We start from the raw sequence: 18998 nt of genomic DNA on the forward strand, positions 1-18998 counted from the left end.
CTATTATATGAAGAATTGCTTCCTAATAATAGCCTTGAATGGCCAAGCTCAAATTGGAAAGCTAGTCTTTTCCCTCCATTCGAATATTAGCACCTTCAAACCCATTCTGTCATTTATTATGATCATGGCTGAACATCCCATCTACTGGATTCTACTCACAGGGGACATTGTTTCTCTCAACCAAATCCTTTTAACATCTTGATTACTTTCATCTTTTAAACTCAAAGCAATACAAGTTTCATCCATTCGACCTTTTGTCATCATTTTAATTCTATTAATCACAAAAATCATTCTCATAGCTCCTCTTTCAGCTTGGTGCTTGCACCCTCCTCCCAGTGTGCTTTTTTTGTTGCCTTTCTGGAGCTTGCTAGTGAAACATTTATGTTTTGGTTTCCTGGATCTTGCTGCAGTTCCCCAGGATCTGATGGATGTTCAAGGGGGTGGAATCCCCCTCATGTGGCAGCCAAATGCACGCAAGTCCTCCTGCTCCTCATGCTCACAGAGTGGCTCATCTGATGGAGGGCCTTCCAATGGTTGCAACCACGAGAGGTAAGACCGAGTGTGCAGGAGAGCAGGGTCACCACCAATCAGTCAAGTTTGTCAAAGTGTTCTGGGGCCTGGGGGAAACAGCATTCATGAGCGATAAATATTGCTGACCGGGCTAGTACCTATCTCTATTGATTCTTGAGAAGCTGGTGGTGAGTCACTTTCTCAAACTGCTGCTGATTTAGATGTTTAGGATAATGCAGAGTCTTGCTGTGGGCATTGAAGAGTCAACTGCATTGCTTAGTATAAAAGCAAGAAATGCTCGAGAAACTCAGCAGGTCTGGCAGCATCTGTGGAGAAAGAAACAGAGTCGAGAGACATTTCAAGTTCAAAATGACTTCTTCCAGAACTCTAAAACATTGTAGATCTGGAGTCACATGTAGGTCAGACCAGTTACTAAAAGGTACTAAAGAATGAGATTCCAATTGTCTTATGGTCTTTGGGTTGAATAACATCATGACATCCAAGTGCCTTTGGTGAATTTTTTTATAAATCATCTCCTCTGGAGAGCACTCAGCACCCATGTTGGAGCAAGTTGCATCTCATCTGTAGGAGGAGTGAAAATGCCTTTTTCCTGCTCCTCTCTTTCTGTACTTCATGGATTAAGGCTCTGCTATTACCCTTAGTTAATAAAAGTGTGATGCTGGAAAAGCATAGGAGGTCAGGCATAATCTGAGGAGCAGGAGAGTTGACATTTCAAGTCTAAGGTCTTCATCAGGAATGACTGCTGTTACCCTGAGCTTCTTAAGATTCAGATTGTGTAGAGGGACATGTTCTCAAATTCAGTTTAACCCTTGAATCAGTGTTTACTTTGCTTGAGGCTTTGCATCTTAGGTGTCTGTTGTAATGCTAGATCTCTGCCATTGAAAGTCTGTTAACCTGTAACATGCCATTGTATTCAGCAAGGAAATTTTCATGAGCTAAAATGAAAAAGTCTGCATGTTGTAGACACTCTAGAGCCTGAGCTCAAAAGTCCAGGCTGACAATGCAGTTCAGTGCTGCCAGAGTGTTTGTGTGGAAGGTGATGGTTTTCTGATGAGATGTTGAAATAAGATAATAGCTACTACTCGAATGGATGCTAAAGTCAGGGCTGGGGTCTGGGGGAGGGCTGGGATCTGAGGGAGCGGTGGGGTCAGAGGTGGAGATGGGGATCTGAGGGAGAGAGTGGAGGTCTGACGAAGGGGTGGGGTTTGAATTAGGGAAGTCTGAGATAGAGGGAGGGGGCCTGAGGAAGAGAGTTAGTGTCTGAGGAACCGGTGGTAGTCTGAGGGAGAAATGGATAATGGGGGTGGAGATTGGGCTTTGAAGGAGGAGGGTACCTGAGGGAGAGGTGGAGGTCACTGAGAGGGGATGAGGGTCTGAGGGAGATGGGTAACCGAGAGATGGGTGCGGGTCACGCCGTTGTTCAGAAAGCTCCTGACATTGTGACTGATTATTGCTCAGTGACTGGCCTGATTACATAAACCACATAGACCATTTGCCAAGGGGATGTCCCCAGTATTGTTTCCAGTTTCAGTGTTACTGTGACCTGTCTCTTCCAGGGCACCACTGAAGATGCTGTGTGACAACATGAAGTACCAGATCCTCTCGAGGGCATTCTATGGATGTATGTATCAGGAAGATCAACCTGGATATGGGCATTTACCTGAGCAGTATGCTTCTGTGCTTCGTTACAGAAAAAAATCTGTGTTACATTTTGGCATTCTTTGGCCAATTCATTAAGGAGAATACCTAAATATAAGCATGTATAATTTGAATTACAAGCTCCTGAATGTCTGCATAGAAAGGGCTGATTGCTCTGACCAGCCTGCTCCATTGTGATGCCATGAGCATCACCAAACCTACTCCTTATCCACCTGAACTATATACACTTCTGGGAGGAGCACAGCCCTGTTAAGCAGGCCTTTCAGCTGATCTAGCCCACTCCACCATTCAGTGAGAGCATGGCTGATTTGATAACCTCAACTTCACCTTCCTGCCTTTCCCCATAACCCTTGATTCCCTTACTGATTACAAATCTGTCTTTCAACCTTGTATATACTAAATGAGGCAACCTCGACAGCCCCCTGCTATAAAGAATTCCACAGATTCACTACCCCTGAGATAAGAAATTCCTTCTTACCTCTGTCTTACATTGGTTACCCCCTTCTCTGAGCCTGCACCCTCTGGTCCTAGACTCTCTCATAAGCAGAAACAACTTCTCAGTTCTAACCTGTCAAGCTCCCTAAGGATCTTGTATATTTCGATAAGGTCACTTCTCATTGTTTTAAATTCCCAATGAGTACAAGCCCAACTCAACCTGTCCTTATCAGATAATCCCTCCAGACCTGGAATCAACCTAGTGAACGTTCTCTGAACTGTCTTCAATGCCAATATATTCTTCCTCCACTAAGAAGACCAAAACCGTTTATGGTAATCTAGGTGTGATAATTATTTATTATCTCATAATTATTGATATTGATAATTCATGTGAGAAAAAATGGTTGTTTTTGGCTGGAATGGTACATTTTTCAAATATCGGTTAGGTGTGAAGCCAACATTGCATCTGATCCCATGGTTGTGAGAAAAATGGGACGTGCTTGTACAATCAGTTCTGCTATAGTACATGTTTCTTCAACATGAATTGGCTCAACACGATTAAAGAATTTAGACCGTTATTTGTGGAACACACAAACTTTCCTTCTCTGTTTTGGCTATAATGTGATTCCAGCTTAAATGGGCAGGGGGCCAGAAAAGCACAGCAATCCAGGCAACATCAGGATTCTGTCTGGCTTGCTGTGTTCTTCCAGCCTCCTGCCTGTCTACTTTGGATTCCAACATTTACAGTTTTTTGTCTCTAACCATTAATTTAAATGGTGTGCTATTGCATGATTTTCTTATAAAGCAAGATCGCATGAGAACCGAATTATCGCATTATATCAGAACCGACTGTGCACTGATACAGCTTTAGATCATGGACCTGCAATGCACAAGATATCCTTGGGTGGGAAAACTATCAGGCAGACTGGTAAATTAGGATGCGTACCATCAATTGTATGGGTGGTTGGAGAGACATTAGATGAGTTGTAGTTAATTTGAGGCCTGAAAGAAGGCAGTTTTTTTGTCCTGTTCATGGCCTCATCCCACCTGCCAGTGGCTCCTCTAGCTTATCTCTCCATGCTTCAGGCTCACTGCCTTTATTCCTGATGAAGGGCTTTTGCCCGAAACGTCGATTTCGAAGCTACTTGGATGCTGCATGAACTGCTGTGCTCTTCCAGCACCACTAATCCAGAATCTGGTTTCCAGCATCTGCAGTCATTGTTTTTACCTGGGAGACACCAATCATGCAGCCAGGAAGATTTAACCCTGAAGTCTGCTGTACCAGCTGCTCAGTGATGAAACACGTACCTCCTTCACCCAATGCCAATTAGAGCCTTGCCCCATCTCTTCAAATCCACACTGCACCCAGTCCTTTCCAAGATGTCTGCCGCCATAGAATCCCCTCTTTTTGGCACCCATTAGCTTGGTCCTAGTGAGATCCTGAGTCGAGAGCATGGTGCTGGGAAAACACAGCAGGTCAGGCAGCATCTGAGGACTAGGAGAATCGATTGTTTAGGCATAAGCCTTATTCTCCTAGTGAGGTCCTGGACTTGCCTGAGTGCTCAGTATCCTTTGCTAAATGCCATGGCTTAGCTCAGTTGCAGTATCCATAGTGGACATCGATCCTGCTCGGTGTTGCTAGTGCACAGAGTGCTAGCCTGTAGCTGCCAGTACTATGAGGTGGGACCTCTTCCTGGAGGCTGATAAACTAAATGGCTATCACCTAAACATTTGGAAGAGGGCAAGCTATCTAAGTCAGGCTGCACCTTAGGTTGAGGCATGGGAGCCCCTCCTTGTAAATTCTAACCCGTAAATTTTCTGCTTCGATACAGTTATGGGGACTTGAGAAGATATGGGGGCATACGGGATCCCCTCCATCCAGGAGAAAGCAAAGTACTTCTTTAGCTGGGCTTTTGTTTCTGGGAGCATGTTGGGCTTTGAACACTTAATTCAGACAGTATCACCTCTGAAGAGTTTCAGCAGGTAGGGTTTGTGATGTGACATTGGCTCTCTCTTCATGCATACATTCCTTTGCTTCCCAGGGCTTGCCTACTGCAGGCATCTGTCCACCGTCAGGACCCACCTCTCCGCACTTGTCAACCATACCATCATCTGCCCAGCCACATTGGCTAACGCAGACTGCGGCCTGACGAAAGAAATCTGGCAAACCTACCTGGAGGACAAAACGGTGCGTAGGGAAACAAGTCGTGGCTGTTAAGCAGAGCAGGTCAGAGGGCAGTGTGGCCATCCCTGGGAGCTGTAAGACCTAGATGAGACTGATTGTCTCTCTGTAAAGGTATCTGTGCAAATACCTGTCACTACATAAATGGAGGAACTATCAGTGGCTGGCAATGGGAAATTCAATCCTTTATTTTCATTCCCCCCTGAGGTCAATGTTACTCCAGGTATGCAGGAGTCAAAGCTGCCGCCTTCTCGCTAACTCTCTGAGGAACAATAGATGTTGACACCTACATTGTCACAATTATACTAACACTGGGCATTGTCCAAGTGCTGTCTTTGTGATTCAGCATTACTGAACCTTGGAGAGTACAATCAGGGTTACACTTCCCCTTCATTCACTACTGAAGAAAACATGTGAACATGAGGCCAAGCTAGCTTCAGGCTCAACTGTGACACCATAAAATGAATAAAGGTATCTATCTAAGAATCTAGATTCACAAATGTAGATTCGGAGTAGGGGCAGGCCATTCAGCCCTTTGAACCTGCCGTGTCATTTGACAAGATGATGATGATCTGACTATGGCATCGACTCCAATACCAAGCCTGCACACCCATGCCCTTTGACTCCTTCATTAGTGAAGTAATTGATAGGCACACACAAGGAGAAAAGAACAGAAGTTTTGACAGTGAAACTTCAGTGAGATGAGGAAGAGTGGGAGGAAGCTCGTAATGAACATAGTCCAGTTAAGATTAATCGACAGTATATCACACTGTAGATCTGCATAATTTGATGTGATTAAAGACACTGTGTATTAGATTAGATTCCCTCCAGTGTGGAAACAGGCCATTTAGCCCAACAAGTCCACACCGACCCTCCAAAGAGTAATCCACCCAAACCCATTTCTCTCTGACGAATGCACCTAACACTATGGGCAATTTAGAATGGCCAATCCACCTGACCTGCACATCTTTTGGATTGTGGAGAGAAATCCACGCAGACACAGGAAGAATGTGCAAACTCCACACAGACAGTCGCCCGAGGCTGGAAATGAACCCGGGTCCCTGGCGCTGTGAAGCTGCAGTGCTAACCACTGAGCCACTTTGGAATTGTCTTAAAACAGGAGGTACTCAACCTGGAGAAGAAGAGAAAATAATTTAGACATTAGGCAATGAATGACTCTCTGCTCTAAAAACACGGTCACCATGTCATTAGAATTGCTTATTAAATTTGGTACAATCAAGTGAGAAGTGGTGATTGGTTCCCCACATTTTAAACACCCCCCTTGCTCGGTCCAACAAATATTTTTAGGTTTTAACATATAGCTATCACACTTAGTTTAAGTTAACCAGATCAAATTGTAGAGTCAAGATCAAGATTTTCTTAAATTGAAAGAGTGGTTTTAGTACAATAAAAATCAGAAAATGCTATATCCAGCATAAGCTTAAAAACAAGAATACTGAAAGGGTATCTATACAGGCAGGAGGATACTGGCAGCTGCAGTTCAAAGTTTGAGCTGTGAGAGTGAAACCTAAGTCTCAGCAGTTTAATTTATTCATTCTAGGGATATGGATGAAGTTTATTTCTCATACCTAATTGCCCAGAGGGCAGTTAAGATTAGATTAGATTCCCTACAGTGTGGAAACAGGCCCTTCGGCCCAACAGGTCCACACCGACCCTCCAAAGAGTAACCCACCCAGACCCATTTCCCTCTGACTAATGCACCTAACACTATGGGCAACTTAGCATGACCAATTCACCTGACCTACACTCTTTGGGCTGTGGGAGGAAACCAGAGAATCCAGTTGAAGCATGGGAGTCACGCAGACACGGGGAGAATGTGCAAACTCCACACAGACAGTCAACTGAGGCTGAAATCAAACCCGGGTCCCTGGCGCTGTGAGACAGCAGTGCTAACCACTGAGCCACCATCCGCCCAGAGTCATCCACATTGCTGTGGCTGAGGGGTCACATGTTGGCCAGACCAGACAAGACAACAACTTTCTTCGCTAAAGGATATTATTGAACAAGGTGATAATTGTTCCATGGTCATCATTAGATTCTTAATTCTGGATTTTTTATTGAATTCAAGTTCCACCATCTCACCTAGGTATCTGAATTAATAAGTCTAGTTATAACATCACCCCTTCCCCCCACCCCACTTCCCTCAACCTATTGTTGCTGTTGTTAACAGCTGTTTTCCTGTTTCCTCAGAAATGGCAGAGCTCACAGATAACCTTGATTTATTGGTGAACAGTGATTTTTTTTCTCTAAGTACTTACTTTCAAGTTGAGAGACAGGGCAAAGAAGAGCTTTCCTTGTTATGAGATGAAGTTGATTTCTGTCTCCTTTGTTATTCAAAGCAAATGCTAAAATTTGCCTCAGATATTAAAACCAAATGGTGAAAGTTGCTTGTCGTTTTCGCTACAACTGTCACAATTTTTGTAAATACAACTGCAGAGCTATGAAGAACAGGAACTCTTGCGTCTCATTTACTATGGTGGGATTGAAATGGAGATTCGGAAGGAGGTGTGGCCATTTCTCCTGGGACACTATCAATTTGGGATGACTGAGGTTGAAAGAAAGGAGGTTAGTAACTCAAAGATGCCCTACTATTTTGTCAGTGTAACATTAGAAATAAAAGATTTTAAGGAGCAGCCCTTCCATCCTCCTCCTGTTCTTTCAAAGATTATTTTTGATCCTCCTCCTGTATTTTCAAAGACTATTTTGGATTAGACTGAGTACATTATGAATTATCCTGATTTATTTATATCCTAATATGATTTTCTTGTGGTTCAGACATGTTGGTGCCCATCCCTGAATAATTCTGCTTTCAATTTGTTTGCTTTATATAGGCCCACTTTGTTATCATCCTTTCCTCAATCTCAAAACTGAAAGCAATGACCTTTGATCAGGATCTTCCTGAGTTTCAGGAGGAGTAAGCCTGGGGAAGAGCTTAAAGCTCCCTCATACATTACATCCAAAACACACAAGACTAGTTTAAGACAGCAGCAATGCTCAGGGACTAATACACTGCTCCCAGCAAGCAACAACAGCAGCCTACATTTGGAACGTGCCTCTAATGCAGCAAAATGGCCTGATATGGACAACTTGACAAACTGATAAGATGACTTCAGGAAAACAAGGCAATGATTGCTATTTCATTAGCATGTAAGGAGAGGGAGCCTTAACACTGTCCAGTTTAAAGCTCACTCTGGTGGGTTGCAAAACCTTCAAACATTATCCAGATTCATTCATATTAGGATTATAAAGATACTTAGTTATGCCATCTGTACAAGTTGGCCCAATACAATAAGCTCAGTGCAGTCAGTACATCACTGGTTCCAGCAAACATCAACAGTCTGCATTTGGTTAGTGCCTTTAATGTAGTGAAATGTCTCAGGGCTCTGCATACGAGCATAATCAGCTAAGTATTAATGCCGCACAAGGGTATTGACACAGATAAGAGGGAGAGATGGTTTTCACTGTTCTCCTCTCCTGCCCATAAAAGCGGGTGATTTTTAAGTTCCTTTTCTGATTCCTCATTTCCCTTTTAAAATAGTATGCTTTGGTGTGTTTTTCAAAATTTTTGTTTGTGAAGTCCAATTTTCAAAATTATCCATAGCAAATTGCTTTGGGTGAAAACAAAGTAGGGTTTATTATTGCATTCAAAACCTTGGGGGAACGGTTCGCACACACATTCACACAGACATGCTTACAAAAAAGACAGAAAAGAAACAGGAAAGGAAAGAAGTTACAAATTACAAAGCGCTTCAAATCAAAGATATCAGAGCTAGTTTGCATGAATTAGAGAATTCAGTTAGTGATTATCCAGTTGAATTTCTTTCAATTGGCTGTACAGTCTGCAGAAATCCTTTTTACTGGACCTCAGACTCTGTCAAATTACTGATGAGGCAAGCGAGTTATGAGCTGGGAATTGGTTCACTTTGCAGGCAAAACACTGGTTTCTTTACAAGAATCAGATATATGAGTGATATTGAAATCAGAGGCAAGTTTTTCGGTAGCTTGGAGTGGCTTACTCTTCAGGTGAAACAAGCAAACTGATGAACAGAAGCCAAGGTTGTCTAGTTAAAGATGATTCAAATAAGCTACCAGTTTCAATCATGTGAGCGGAGTTGGAATTGAGACACTCAATTAAAGATGTGGATTTTGATGTCTCCTCTTCAGCAGTCATTGTTTATTTTACAGCAGATAACTGTGGAGTCATTTACACTAAGTCTAGCATAAAGGGTTTTGATGATCTCCATTGGCCAGAACTGAGGATGATATCTTTTGTACTTGTCCTTTTCGCTGGATTGGTTGAAATGTTCATACTATGCACGGAGTGTCACATCCCAGGAATGACATGTTCGCTTTAGTCCTGGTAATTATTGGACATTTCTGGAAGAAGTCAATTTGGTTATTGTATGTTAGCAGCCATTTTAAAAATTGGCAAGAGTGCATTTTACAAAGAATTTAAGCAAGGTAACATAATCTGAAATAACAAGTAATAGTTTACGATCTCTCTCTTCCTGCCCTCTGAACGTTGCAATATACTATAAGACATAGGAACACAATTAAGCCATTTGGCCTTTGAGTATGCTCTGCTAAATGTTTTAAAACATGTCCTTTGACAAGAGGCAGTCAGAGAGGTAAAAGCAGGGAATTCGGGGCCTATACAACTCATGACGTAGCCAGCAATGCTGGGATAAAGTGCAAGAAGCCAAGGAAGGCTGGATACTTGATTAGAGTGGTGCTGGAAAAGCACAGCAGTTCAGGCAGCATCTCCTGCTCCTCGGATGCTGTGCTTTTCCAGCACCATTCTAATCTAGAATCTGGTTTCCAGCATCTGCAGCCCTTGTTTTTACCTAGGCTGGATACTTGAAAGGTTCTAGGACTAGAGGAAATTAGAGATGTGAAGGGATGAGACTATTGAAGTATTGGAACAGAAGGATGATAATTTTAAATTTGAGACAAGGGTATCATAACTAACTCCTGTGTTGCAGTACTAACAAGTAGGAGTCAGTCTAAAACATGCTTATGGTCATAGTGTTATTGTAGCACAGACCATTCAACCCATTGAGAATATGTCAATGTGCTGTAGTGCAATCTAGTCAGTCCCATTCCTTCACTCTCTTCCCAAAGCCTTGAAGGGTTCAGTTCCTCAAGAACCAACCCAATTTTCCTTCAAAGCCATTGAGCATATTGGCTTCCACCAACCCCTCACTGCATCCCTTCACCACCCCGCTCAATCCCCTTGCTCAAAACATTAAATGGAGTCTGCGCACTGAATTTAGATATTCAAAGTCAAATAATTTTAACCCTGTTGATATTTGAAGCATTGCTTTTCTTGAATTGAAACTTTAATAAGAGGTTTCCACTGTGGTCAAGTTGCCCACTATTGGACTCTTTCCTATCCCTAAGTTTCTACACTGCAGTATTGGCAGTAGGTGCCAGGGTCTTAAGCTGGGAAGTTTCCTCACTAAACCTCACAAACCACTGGCAGAAAGTAGGGGTGCTCAATCAGAATAGGAATGGCTTCCAACAGGGCCCACATGATAGCTTTGCAGCATTTGCCAGTAGAAAGCCAGGCTCGGAGTATCAAACGCTGGGGTGATAGCACCTGTAGAATCAAATGAATTAATGTCTCTACTGTATGTACTACAGCACCTGCCAGTTTTGTTCAAGACCATTCCTGTTCCCTCTCAACCTCAGGTTGATGATAAGATTCGAACCAGCTATGAGCAGACCATGGGTGAGTGGATGGCCTGTGAAGCGGTCGTCCGTCAGCGGGAGAGAGAGTCACATGCGGCAGCGTTAGCCAAGTGCTCTTCCGCAGTCAGCCTGGACACTCAGATGCAACGGATGCTTCACCGAGACTCAACAGTAAGCAATGAGGTGAGGGTCAGCACGAGAGGTGCATGGAGCTTGAATAAATGAGGAAAGGGCCACAGACAACTCTGCTATAACAATAGCAAGTTACATTTATGTGTCATCTTTAATGTAGCTAAAACAAATAATCGAGGAACCAACTAAAGAACAAGCTATCCTAGGTTTGGTTTTGTGCAATGAGAAGGAGGCAATTAATAATCTTGTTCTGAGAGATCCTTCAGGAGAAAATGACAAAAGCATGATAGGATTCTTCATCAAGAGAGAAAATGAAGTCCAATCTGAATCTAAGATCCTAAATCTAACAAGAGGAAATGACAAAAGTATGAGAGGTGGATTGGCTACAAAAAAGTGGGCAACTTCATTGAAAGGTGTGATAGTGTATTGGCAATAATTATTACTTATGGAACAAATCCATATATTTCAACACTTTCACGCCAAAGGACACAATATTAAAAAATGGCCTAATCCTAGCCAACAAAATAAATTAAGCGTAGTATTAGAACCAAAGAGGTTCCATATAAAATTGCTAGAAAAAGTAGCAAACCTGAGGACTGGGAGCAATTTAGAATTCAGAAAAGAGGAACCAAAATGTTGATTAAGTGGGGATATGAGTATGAGAGTAAACCTGCAAGTAAATGAATGACAGAATATTATTTTGGGAAATGTTGATATTCAAGGTAAGTTAGTTAAGTTCAATTACAGGAAGCTGTAACCAAAAGTAGAAATTGCTGGAGAAACTCAGTAGGTCTGGCAGCATCTGGGGGGAGAGAAAGCAGAGTTAACGTTGTGAGTCGGGTGACCCTTCTTCAGAAGCTATCAGGGTTAGAGAATAGTGGGAATTCCCATTCCTGAACATATTCTAGTAGCTGGAACATGATTCTTTGGGTGGGAATAAATTTGCCCTCACTGAAATGCCTTCCATTGCTAACAGCCCGACAAGTCTCGGTGTCCGGTTTGCATGGGGAGAATGGTCACTTTAGGCTTCCACAAGGCTAAACCACCAGGCTGAGCATGTCCTCATTTTAAAGATCTTCTCCATTAACTCCCCTCACTTTCTTCAGGTCAAAGATGTGGTAATGGGTACCTGCATGGGCCCCTACCGTACCTGTCTCTTTGTGGGATACGTAGAACATTCGGGTCCCTCTCCACCACTCTTTCTCCAGTACATTGATGGCATCATTGGTGCTGCTTTTCTCTCTCATCCAGAATTAGAAAAATTTGTCAATTTCATTTCCAGTTTCCACCATGTTGTCACCCTCATGTGGTCTATCTCTTAGTCCTCCCTTTCCTTCCTCGACATCTCTGTTTCCATTTCTGTGGATAGGCTAGCCACTGATATTTGCAGCAAGCCCACTGACTCCCAAAGTTACCTTGACTGTACATTCTCACACACTGTTTCACATAAAGACTCCGTCTCATTCTCCCAGTTTCTCCGTCTCCATCAGAAATGTCTGCCTTTTTCCCCAACCAAGGATTCCCTGACACTGTGGTTGAAAGGGCCCTGAGCCGTGTCCAACCTATTTCCTGCACTTTGGCCCTCACCCTCACTTTTCCCTCCCACAACAGCAATTGGGTCCCTCTGGTCCTCAGTTCCCACTCCACCAACCTCTGCATCCAAGGGATTATAAACTGCCATTTCTGTCACCACCAATGGAATGCTGCCACCAGACACACATTCTTCTCCAATTCCTTGTAAGCATTCCCAATGCCTCTCCACCTCCATGACACCTTCCCATGTAATTGCAGAAAGTGTAACTCCATAAAAAAATGATTCTGAGCTTCAAGTTGCCTGCCACTTTGACACACTAGCACGTTCCCATGCCAACATTTCTGTCTCAGGCTTGCTGCAGTGCCCTTGCGAAGCACAACAAAAGCTGAGAAAACAACACCTCATCTTAGAATCATAGCAAAAAACAGTATAGAAGAGGTCCTTTGGCCCGTTGAGTCTTCTGTCTGGTAACCTGTCAGCCTTCAGGATTCAACATTGAATTTAACAATTTCAGAGCATGAGCACCTTCCTTCAAGTTTATTACACACACTCACAAACCAAGGTTCTGTTTTGCATGGGTTGCTGTCTGCACATGAGAAAGTGAGGACTGCAGATGCTGGAGATCAGAGTCGAGAGTATGGTGCTGGAAAAGCACAGCAGGCCAGGTAGTTCCGAGGAGCATGAGAATTGGCGTTTCGGGCACAAGCCTTTCATCAGGAATGTTATATTTTTCCTGATGAATGGCTTATACCCAAAATATTGATTCTCCTTCTTCTTGGATGCTGCCTGACCTGATGTGCTTTTCCAACACTATACTCTTGACTTTGCTCTTAGCACAGCCAACGTATTTTCAACCAGTCATATTTTTCACTGGTACTGTCTCTGTTTGATCATCATTATGCTTCTTGTTTGCCCCTCCTTTTCTTTTCTGTTGGCATTATGTCCATGTACTCTCATTACTCCCCCACCACCAACCCTGACCCCCATCAACAGCATAAATAACATCTTTTCCCAGCATTTTCTCTTCTTATTTCTTCTTCCTCCTTACTGACTTCCTATCCAATCTTCATGTTGCTGCTCCTATTGATTCCCATTACCAAATTGGAGCAGTACTATCCCTCCCCATCAATCTTTCTCCGCAGGCTCTTCCCACCCTGCCGCCCTCCCCACCCGCTAAATATTAAGCATCAGCATTGTAACATAAACTGAAGTGGCAGCTTCTTATCTCAGTGGTCACCAGAAATAGGTACAGGTATAGTCTTGCTCATGGCATTGATCTTAATGCTCTCTGTCATGAAAAAGACTTTCTTCATTAGAACTGAAGAGTTTAAAGACAATTTGATGGAAACTTTTAAATGATGAAGCGATGGAACAGAATAAACAGGAACGGACAGTCCCCAATAATTGATGAGTCTATAACAAGAAACCATAGATGTTAGATTAAATATGAAAGCTTTGGGACAGAGAGCAGGAGCAATCTTATTACTGAGATGCTGTGAGCTGTACAACTTGAGCAGGGAATATGTAATATTTAAGAAAGTTAAGGTAAGTCTTTGAAGGAAGTGGGACTCAGAAGTAGAGAAATTTGCAAAGCACAAAAGGTTAGGACTAGGGCTCCTGTCAAAGTTAATCACCGACATGCCCTTACTGAGCTCAAGGATCTGGGTGTTGATGGCTGGACCAGGATTTGTTGCCCATCTCAAATTGCCCTAAAGAAGGTGGTGGTGAGCTGCCTTCTTGAACCACTGCAGCTCTTGGAGTATAGAGACATGGTAGTGATGTTTATAAGAGAGCTCTAGGATTTTGACAGGGTGACGGTGAAGGAATGGAGATATATTTCTATGCCAGGATTGTGGGTGGTTTGGAGGGGAATTTGGAGGAAGTGGTGTCCCCTGTATCTTCTGCACTTGTCCTTTTAGATGGTAGAGGTCATGGGTTTGGAAGGTGCTGTGGAAGCAACCTTGCTGAGTTACTAAATGATACACACTGCTAATGCAGTGCGTGTATGATGAATGGAGCAGGCTACTTTTTCCTCAGTTCTGATTTTTATACCGTGCAACTTTGAGGCTTGACCTTGCTCCTCTCTTCTCTGTTCCCCATTCATACCCCATTCTCTTTTTTCTCTCTCCACCTCTTCTCTTTTTCTCTGAAACTTGTTTACTGCACCCCCAACTCGACCTAGCCTGGGCAGATTCTCCTAAAACACAAAACCATATTTCTCGCCACTCCCCAACCTGAATATGATCAAAGAAAGAATATTGTAGGAGACACTTTTACTGCCTCAGCCTCTGAATACACACTCCCTCATCTTTGTGTGTTTTCCAACATTGAGCTGAGAAACCAACATTGACTGTACCTGCTGATTATAGTCACACATAAAGACGTTACTGCAGTGTATGGGTTTAGCCAGTAACATTGAAGGTTATAAAATAACCATGAAGTGAAAGTTGCTTATGTTATTAACCTCTTCAGGTTTCTCATCTATCCTGAAGGTATTGATTCCCTGACTGGAATAAAATGGCCTGTTGTCTTCCTCCTGTTTGTTCTCCTAGCACCCATAACAATGTGATCATACTTGAAGCAGCTTACTCAGATCCAAATCAAATTTTAGACCTTCCTGAGGTTTAAGTGGCCTTTAAATTCAAGTCACCTAGAGGGCTAACTTATCTCCTGGTTCTCTGAAGCCTGTCTGCTATTTAGACTTAGTACAAATCTGGTGAGTAATGGAATACTCCAAAGATACCCAAAGCCTGACACCAGCTGGGATAAAGTGGTCTGTGTAGTTGTTGGCACCACATCCACTACCTTCAACATTCAGTCTCTCCACCATCAATATACAATAACAGTCATCTACAAGATGTACTGCAGCAACTCACCAGAGCTTATTTGACAGGACCTTCCAAATTCACAACCTTAACCAACCAGAAGAAGAAGGGCAGCAGATACTGAAGAATGCCTCCACCTGCAAGTTCTATTCCAAGCTACTGACTATCCTGACTTGGAAAGATATTGCTATCCTCCACTGTCACTGGATCAACTCCCTCCATTATGGCATTATGGGTCTACTTACAGATTGTGGCAATTCAAGAAGCTCACCACCACCTTCTCCAAGGCAACTGGGATTGGCAGTAAATGCTAGCCCAGACATGGGTAGTTGCCCCCTTATGAAAGAATGAAAATAGTTGATGTTTGACCACTGGCTGCTCTTCCATTTCCAGGAGAAAGCTACTTCACTTTTTGAAATCAGCAAAGTGAAACATTTAACCTCATAAACACAAGATTTCTTCATTTGGGGTTTATGTTGAATGGCAGTGGAAAAATATGGTGCAGTGACTTAGTACCCACCCTCTTCCATTTTGAAGAGCTGACTTTTCAGCTCAGAGCAGACTGATGTAATGAAAATCCCCCTCTCGACAGTCTAAATGGAGTGACCCTTGATAGTCTTCAGTTAGTTACAACAGCCCAGTCAGATTCCCTCAAATGCTGGTCCTGCTAAGAGCTAAGAGCTTGAGACCATGAAATATCACAATGATAAAGATCACAGACAGGGCGTGGTTCACTGAAAGTATAGTTGGACTGTTAGATGGGCAGCAAGATTTGAAATGGTGCAAAGGAACAGATCTCATTGAAATTGTCTTTATTTTTTGCTTCTCATTCCTTTTAAAATAAACTCAGAAATGCAGGCATTCACACCTTGCAAAGGACAGAAGTTGCTAATACCAATTTCAGACAACTTAACTAGTTTTATAAAAAAATCTATCTACTAAATAGCAAGAAAATTGCAAAAAAACATAATGTTTTAATGTTTCATTGTGCAGTTTCTCTTCCCTTCACTTCTCTAAGTGTCTCTGCTCTCCTTTTCCAGTCTTCACAGAGTTGCGGCTCAGACAGTCAGAACCATTTGCGTCTGCAGAGTGATTCCAGTACAAGTACACAGGTAGGTTCCAACCTTTCTCTAAAATCCTGTTTGAGGTGTCTCTATTGTCATTTATTGTTTTTGCTGCTAAGCTGATACAAACAGTGGTGGCAGCAGGAGGAAATGAATGCACTAGCAGTCTCAACCTGGAGTATGTCACATTGCCTATAGTTTGCAAAGATAAGCATCCCCTTCAGCGGTGACAGAATATCACTCAGCCACAGGATGGATTGGATGATGCAGCCCTTGCCTGTATTTCAACAGCAAGGCCAACTTGTCTTTAGCATAGGAGCTGACTCTAAGCATTTTGTACACATGGAGAGAGAATTTTTAAAAAAATTAAACTTCTTTCATAAGTTGAATAAAGGTGACATCTGCTGAGCACTGATTGTGAATCATGGAATAGTTTGGTGCAGAAAGACACCATTTGGTGCGTCCAGGTTGTCAGCTCCTTTGAAGAACAATTCAGTTGTTCCCAATCCTCTTTTTTTAAAAAGGTATTTTTATTGTAAAAAGGAAATTTTTAAAGACTTTTTTACAAAATTACAAAAGTACTACAAACAAGTATACACACCAATGTAAAATTAAATTAATGAGAAAAAAAATAAATAATAACCGAAACAAAAAAAAAGAGAAAAACCCAACTAACTATTGATCTACAAACAACCAAAACATAAAATAGGATATCATACATTACTAACAGTAAACAACAGAATAATTAAATAGCTAAGTGCATGCTCAAAATAGATTTACATCAAGTCATAATAAAACCTGTATTAATACGGGATTCCTCCTCCTGGAGGTCCCCGGGCCAGCCAGAACCACTACCACAGCCAGACAAAAGCCCTGGACAGTATGGCTGAAATATCTGTGTCGATATAGTTCAAAAAGGGCTGCCATATTTTATAGAATAATTCAGTTTTTTGGTGCACCATATTTGTGAGGAGGTCAAGGGGGATATATTTTCCATAACTAACCTGTGCCAGTTCGAAAGTCCTGGAGGGTCTTCAGCTGCCCAATTCACCAAAGTATTTTTCCTTGTACAAAAGGAGAGAATGGAAAATAGTTTTCTCCCGTGGTCTAGGAATAGCAAGCTGAACTATTCCACAAACTTTAATCCCCCATCAATGGAACTATTCTTGTAAATCATTCTGCATCCTCTCCAAAGTCTTCACATCCTCCATAAAGTGCAGTACCCAAAATAAGACACAAAACTTTGACAATGGCTGATCCAGACTTCTATAAAAGTTTATGATTTCCTGACTCTTGTACTCTACCCCTTCATTTGTAAACTCAAATTCAAAAATGCTTTTTAAGTTGCTTTGTAACCTGAGCAAGCCCATCTGTCTGCTCTTGGACCCTCTTTAAATTCGTACCAATATTGGGAGAGTTAGGAGAGGGATGAAATAGATTACTCATATTTATATTGTGGCTTGGACAGCTTCAGATATGCAGATGGGCAGAAAAGTGCAAAGGTCTTCTGAGGTTATTCGTGTGCCTGAAGAACACACAAAATGTCAGTGTCAAGGAGCCAAATAACATGGCAGGGATGTTAGATGGATGGTGCAGACAGAGAGTGGGGTGAGACATTGGAGGATTTTACCTTGAATGTTTTGGGAGATAAGGGATTAGAGGATCTCAGTCAGGACAGGGATGATATGCGAATAAAGGAAAGTGGATTGATTGGGTAACTGAGTTTTCAATAAGTTGGAATTTCTGATAGGTGGCACTGGGAGGCCTGTGAGAAAACTATTGGAGAAATTGAACCTGTAGATGACAAAAGTGCATCAAGGTGTAATTGTGATGTGGAGGGGGAGTGCGGGCAATGAAGGTTAAAGCGGGTTCCTCTGGGCATGCGTTCTAGATGACAGAGAAATCATCAGCGGTTTTTCAGAAGCATTTTAAACAGTACTTGGTAGAGCTTAGAGCTTGCAGCCAGTGGCAAGAAGTTACATGTGGAGTCTTTTAATGTGTGGCGGTTGTTGCACTGTTCCTACCACAGGGTTCTGGTTGAGCAGGAAACTATTGGTCTTACAGCTTACTTTAAGAATTAGGGACAAAACAAACTACAGATGCTGGAATCCAAGGTAGACAAGCAGGAGTCTGTAAGAACACAGCAAGCCAGACAACATCAGCAGGTGGAGAAGTCAACATTTCAGGTGTCCTAGTCTAACTACTTTAAGAATTGGAAGAGTTTTTGCAGTTGACTGTTAGCCTGTTTGTCCACATTCTGATCACACCTTGTGTGACCATCGCGACAGCTGGGGCCTGCTCCCAGAGCTCGCTATCAATGAAATGAAACCATTGACATCCAAAAGTGGTGAGGTTCAGGCTAGGTACCTCCTCCCCTGAATTAGTTTCAAGTTTTCAGTCAGAGTTGTACTGCTATGTGGAAAATACTCTCCTGAAAAGTGAAAGAGGAATGAAAAGGGGGAGGTGGAGAATTGGGTGGGGATTTCTTGCTGCAGCTATTCATCTCACTTTTATGAGGAATAAGAATGTGGATAGAGATTCCAGCTTAGTGTCCAGCTCCAGGAGATGCTGAAGTTATCAGGGTACTGTAAGAGGAGAAAACTGGGATCAAAAAAACAGCAAAAAAAATTGACACGGGGAGGAATAATACACCCTTGAAGTGCATCCTCATTGGGGGTGACCACAGGCTGCCCTTTTACTTATTAATGAGAAGTAGTTTAACTGAAGTTTGCTTCTGAGATGATCTCTCACCAGTGAAGGACATGCCATTAGGTACAATCCATCTATCCTCCGAAGAGCCAAGTTTGTCCTTGTAACTCATCACCTTTGCATAGGTGGTGTTGTTGGTGATGCCACTGTAAAATACACCAGAAGACAATGTAGCTGCCTGACAGGGAGAGGTTTGGCTCAGTACACTGGATGGC

General features: G+C 42.5%; 1 protein-coding gene across 2 annotated transcripts in view; it reads left to right on the forward strand.

The window, feature by feature from the left end:
* sgsm1a (small G protein signaling modulator 1a) overlaps window positions 1-18998 on the forward strand; it is a 141349-nt gene that overhangs the window by 96546 nt on the left and 25805 nt on the right. For both annotated transcript variants that reach the window (XM_072587866.1, XM_072587867.1), the window contains 6 exons: window positions 411-549; window positions 2088-2152; window positions 4668-4813; window positions 7265-7393; window positions 10520-10702; window positions 16051-16122. In XM_072587866.1, the coding sequence (XP_072443967.1) occupies window positions 411-549; window positions 2088-2152; window positions 4668-4813; window positions 7265-7393; window positions 10520-10702; window positions 16051-16122 (734 nt within the window). The remainder of the gene's footprint in view (window positions 1-410; window positions 550-2087; window positions 2153-4667; window positions 4814-7264; window positions 7394-10519; window positions 10703-16050; window positions 16123-18998) is intronic.

This window comes from Chiloscyllium punctatum, chromosome 17 (assembly GCF_047496795.1).
Source record: "Chiloscyllium punctatum isolate Juve2018m chromosome 17, sChiPun1.3, whole genome shotgun sequence".
NCBI classification, from domain to species: domain Eukaryota; kingdom Metazoa; phylum Chordata; class Chondrichthyes; order Orectolobiformes; family Hemiscylliidae; genus Chiloscyllium; species Chiloscyllium punctatum.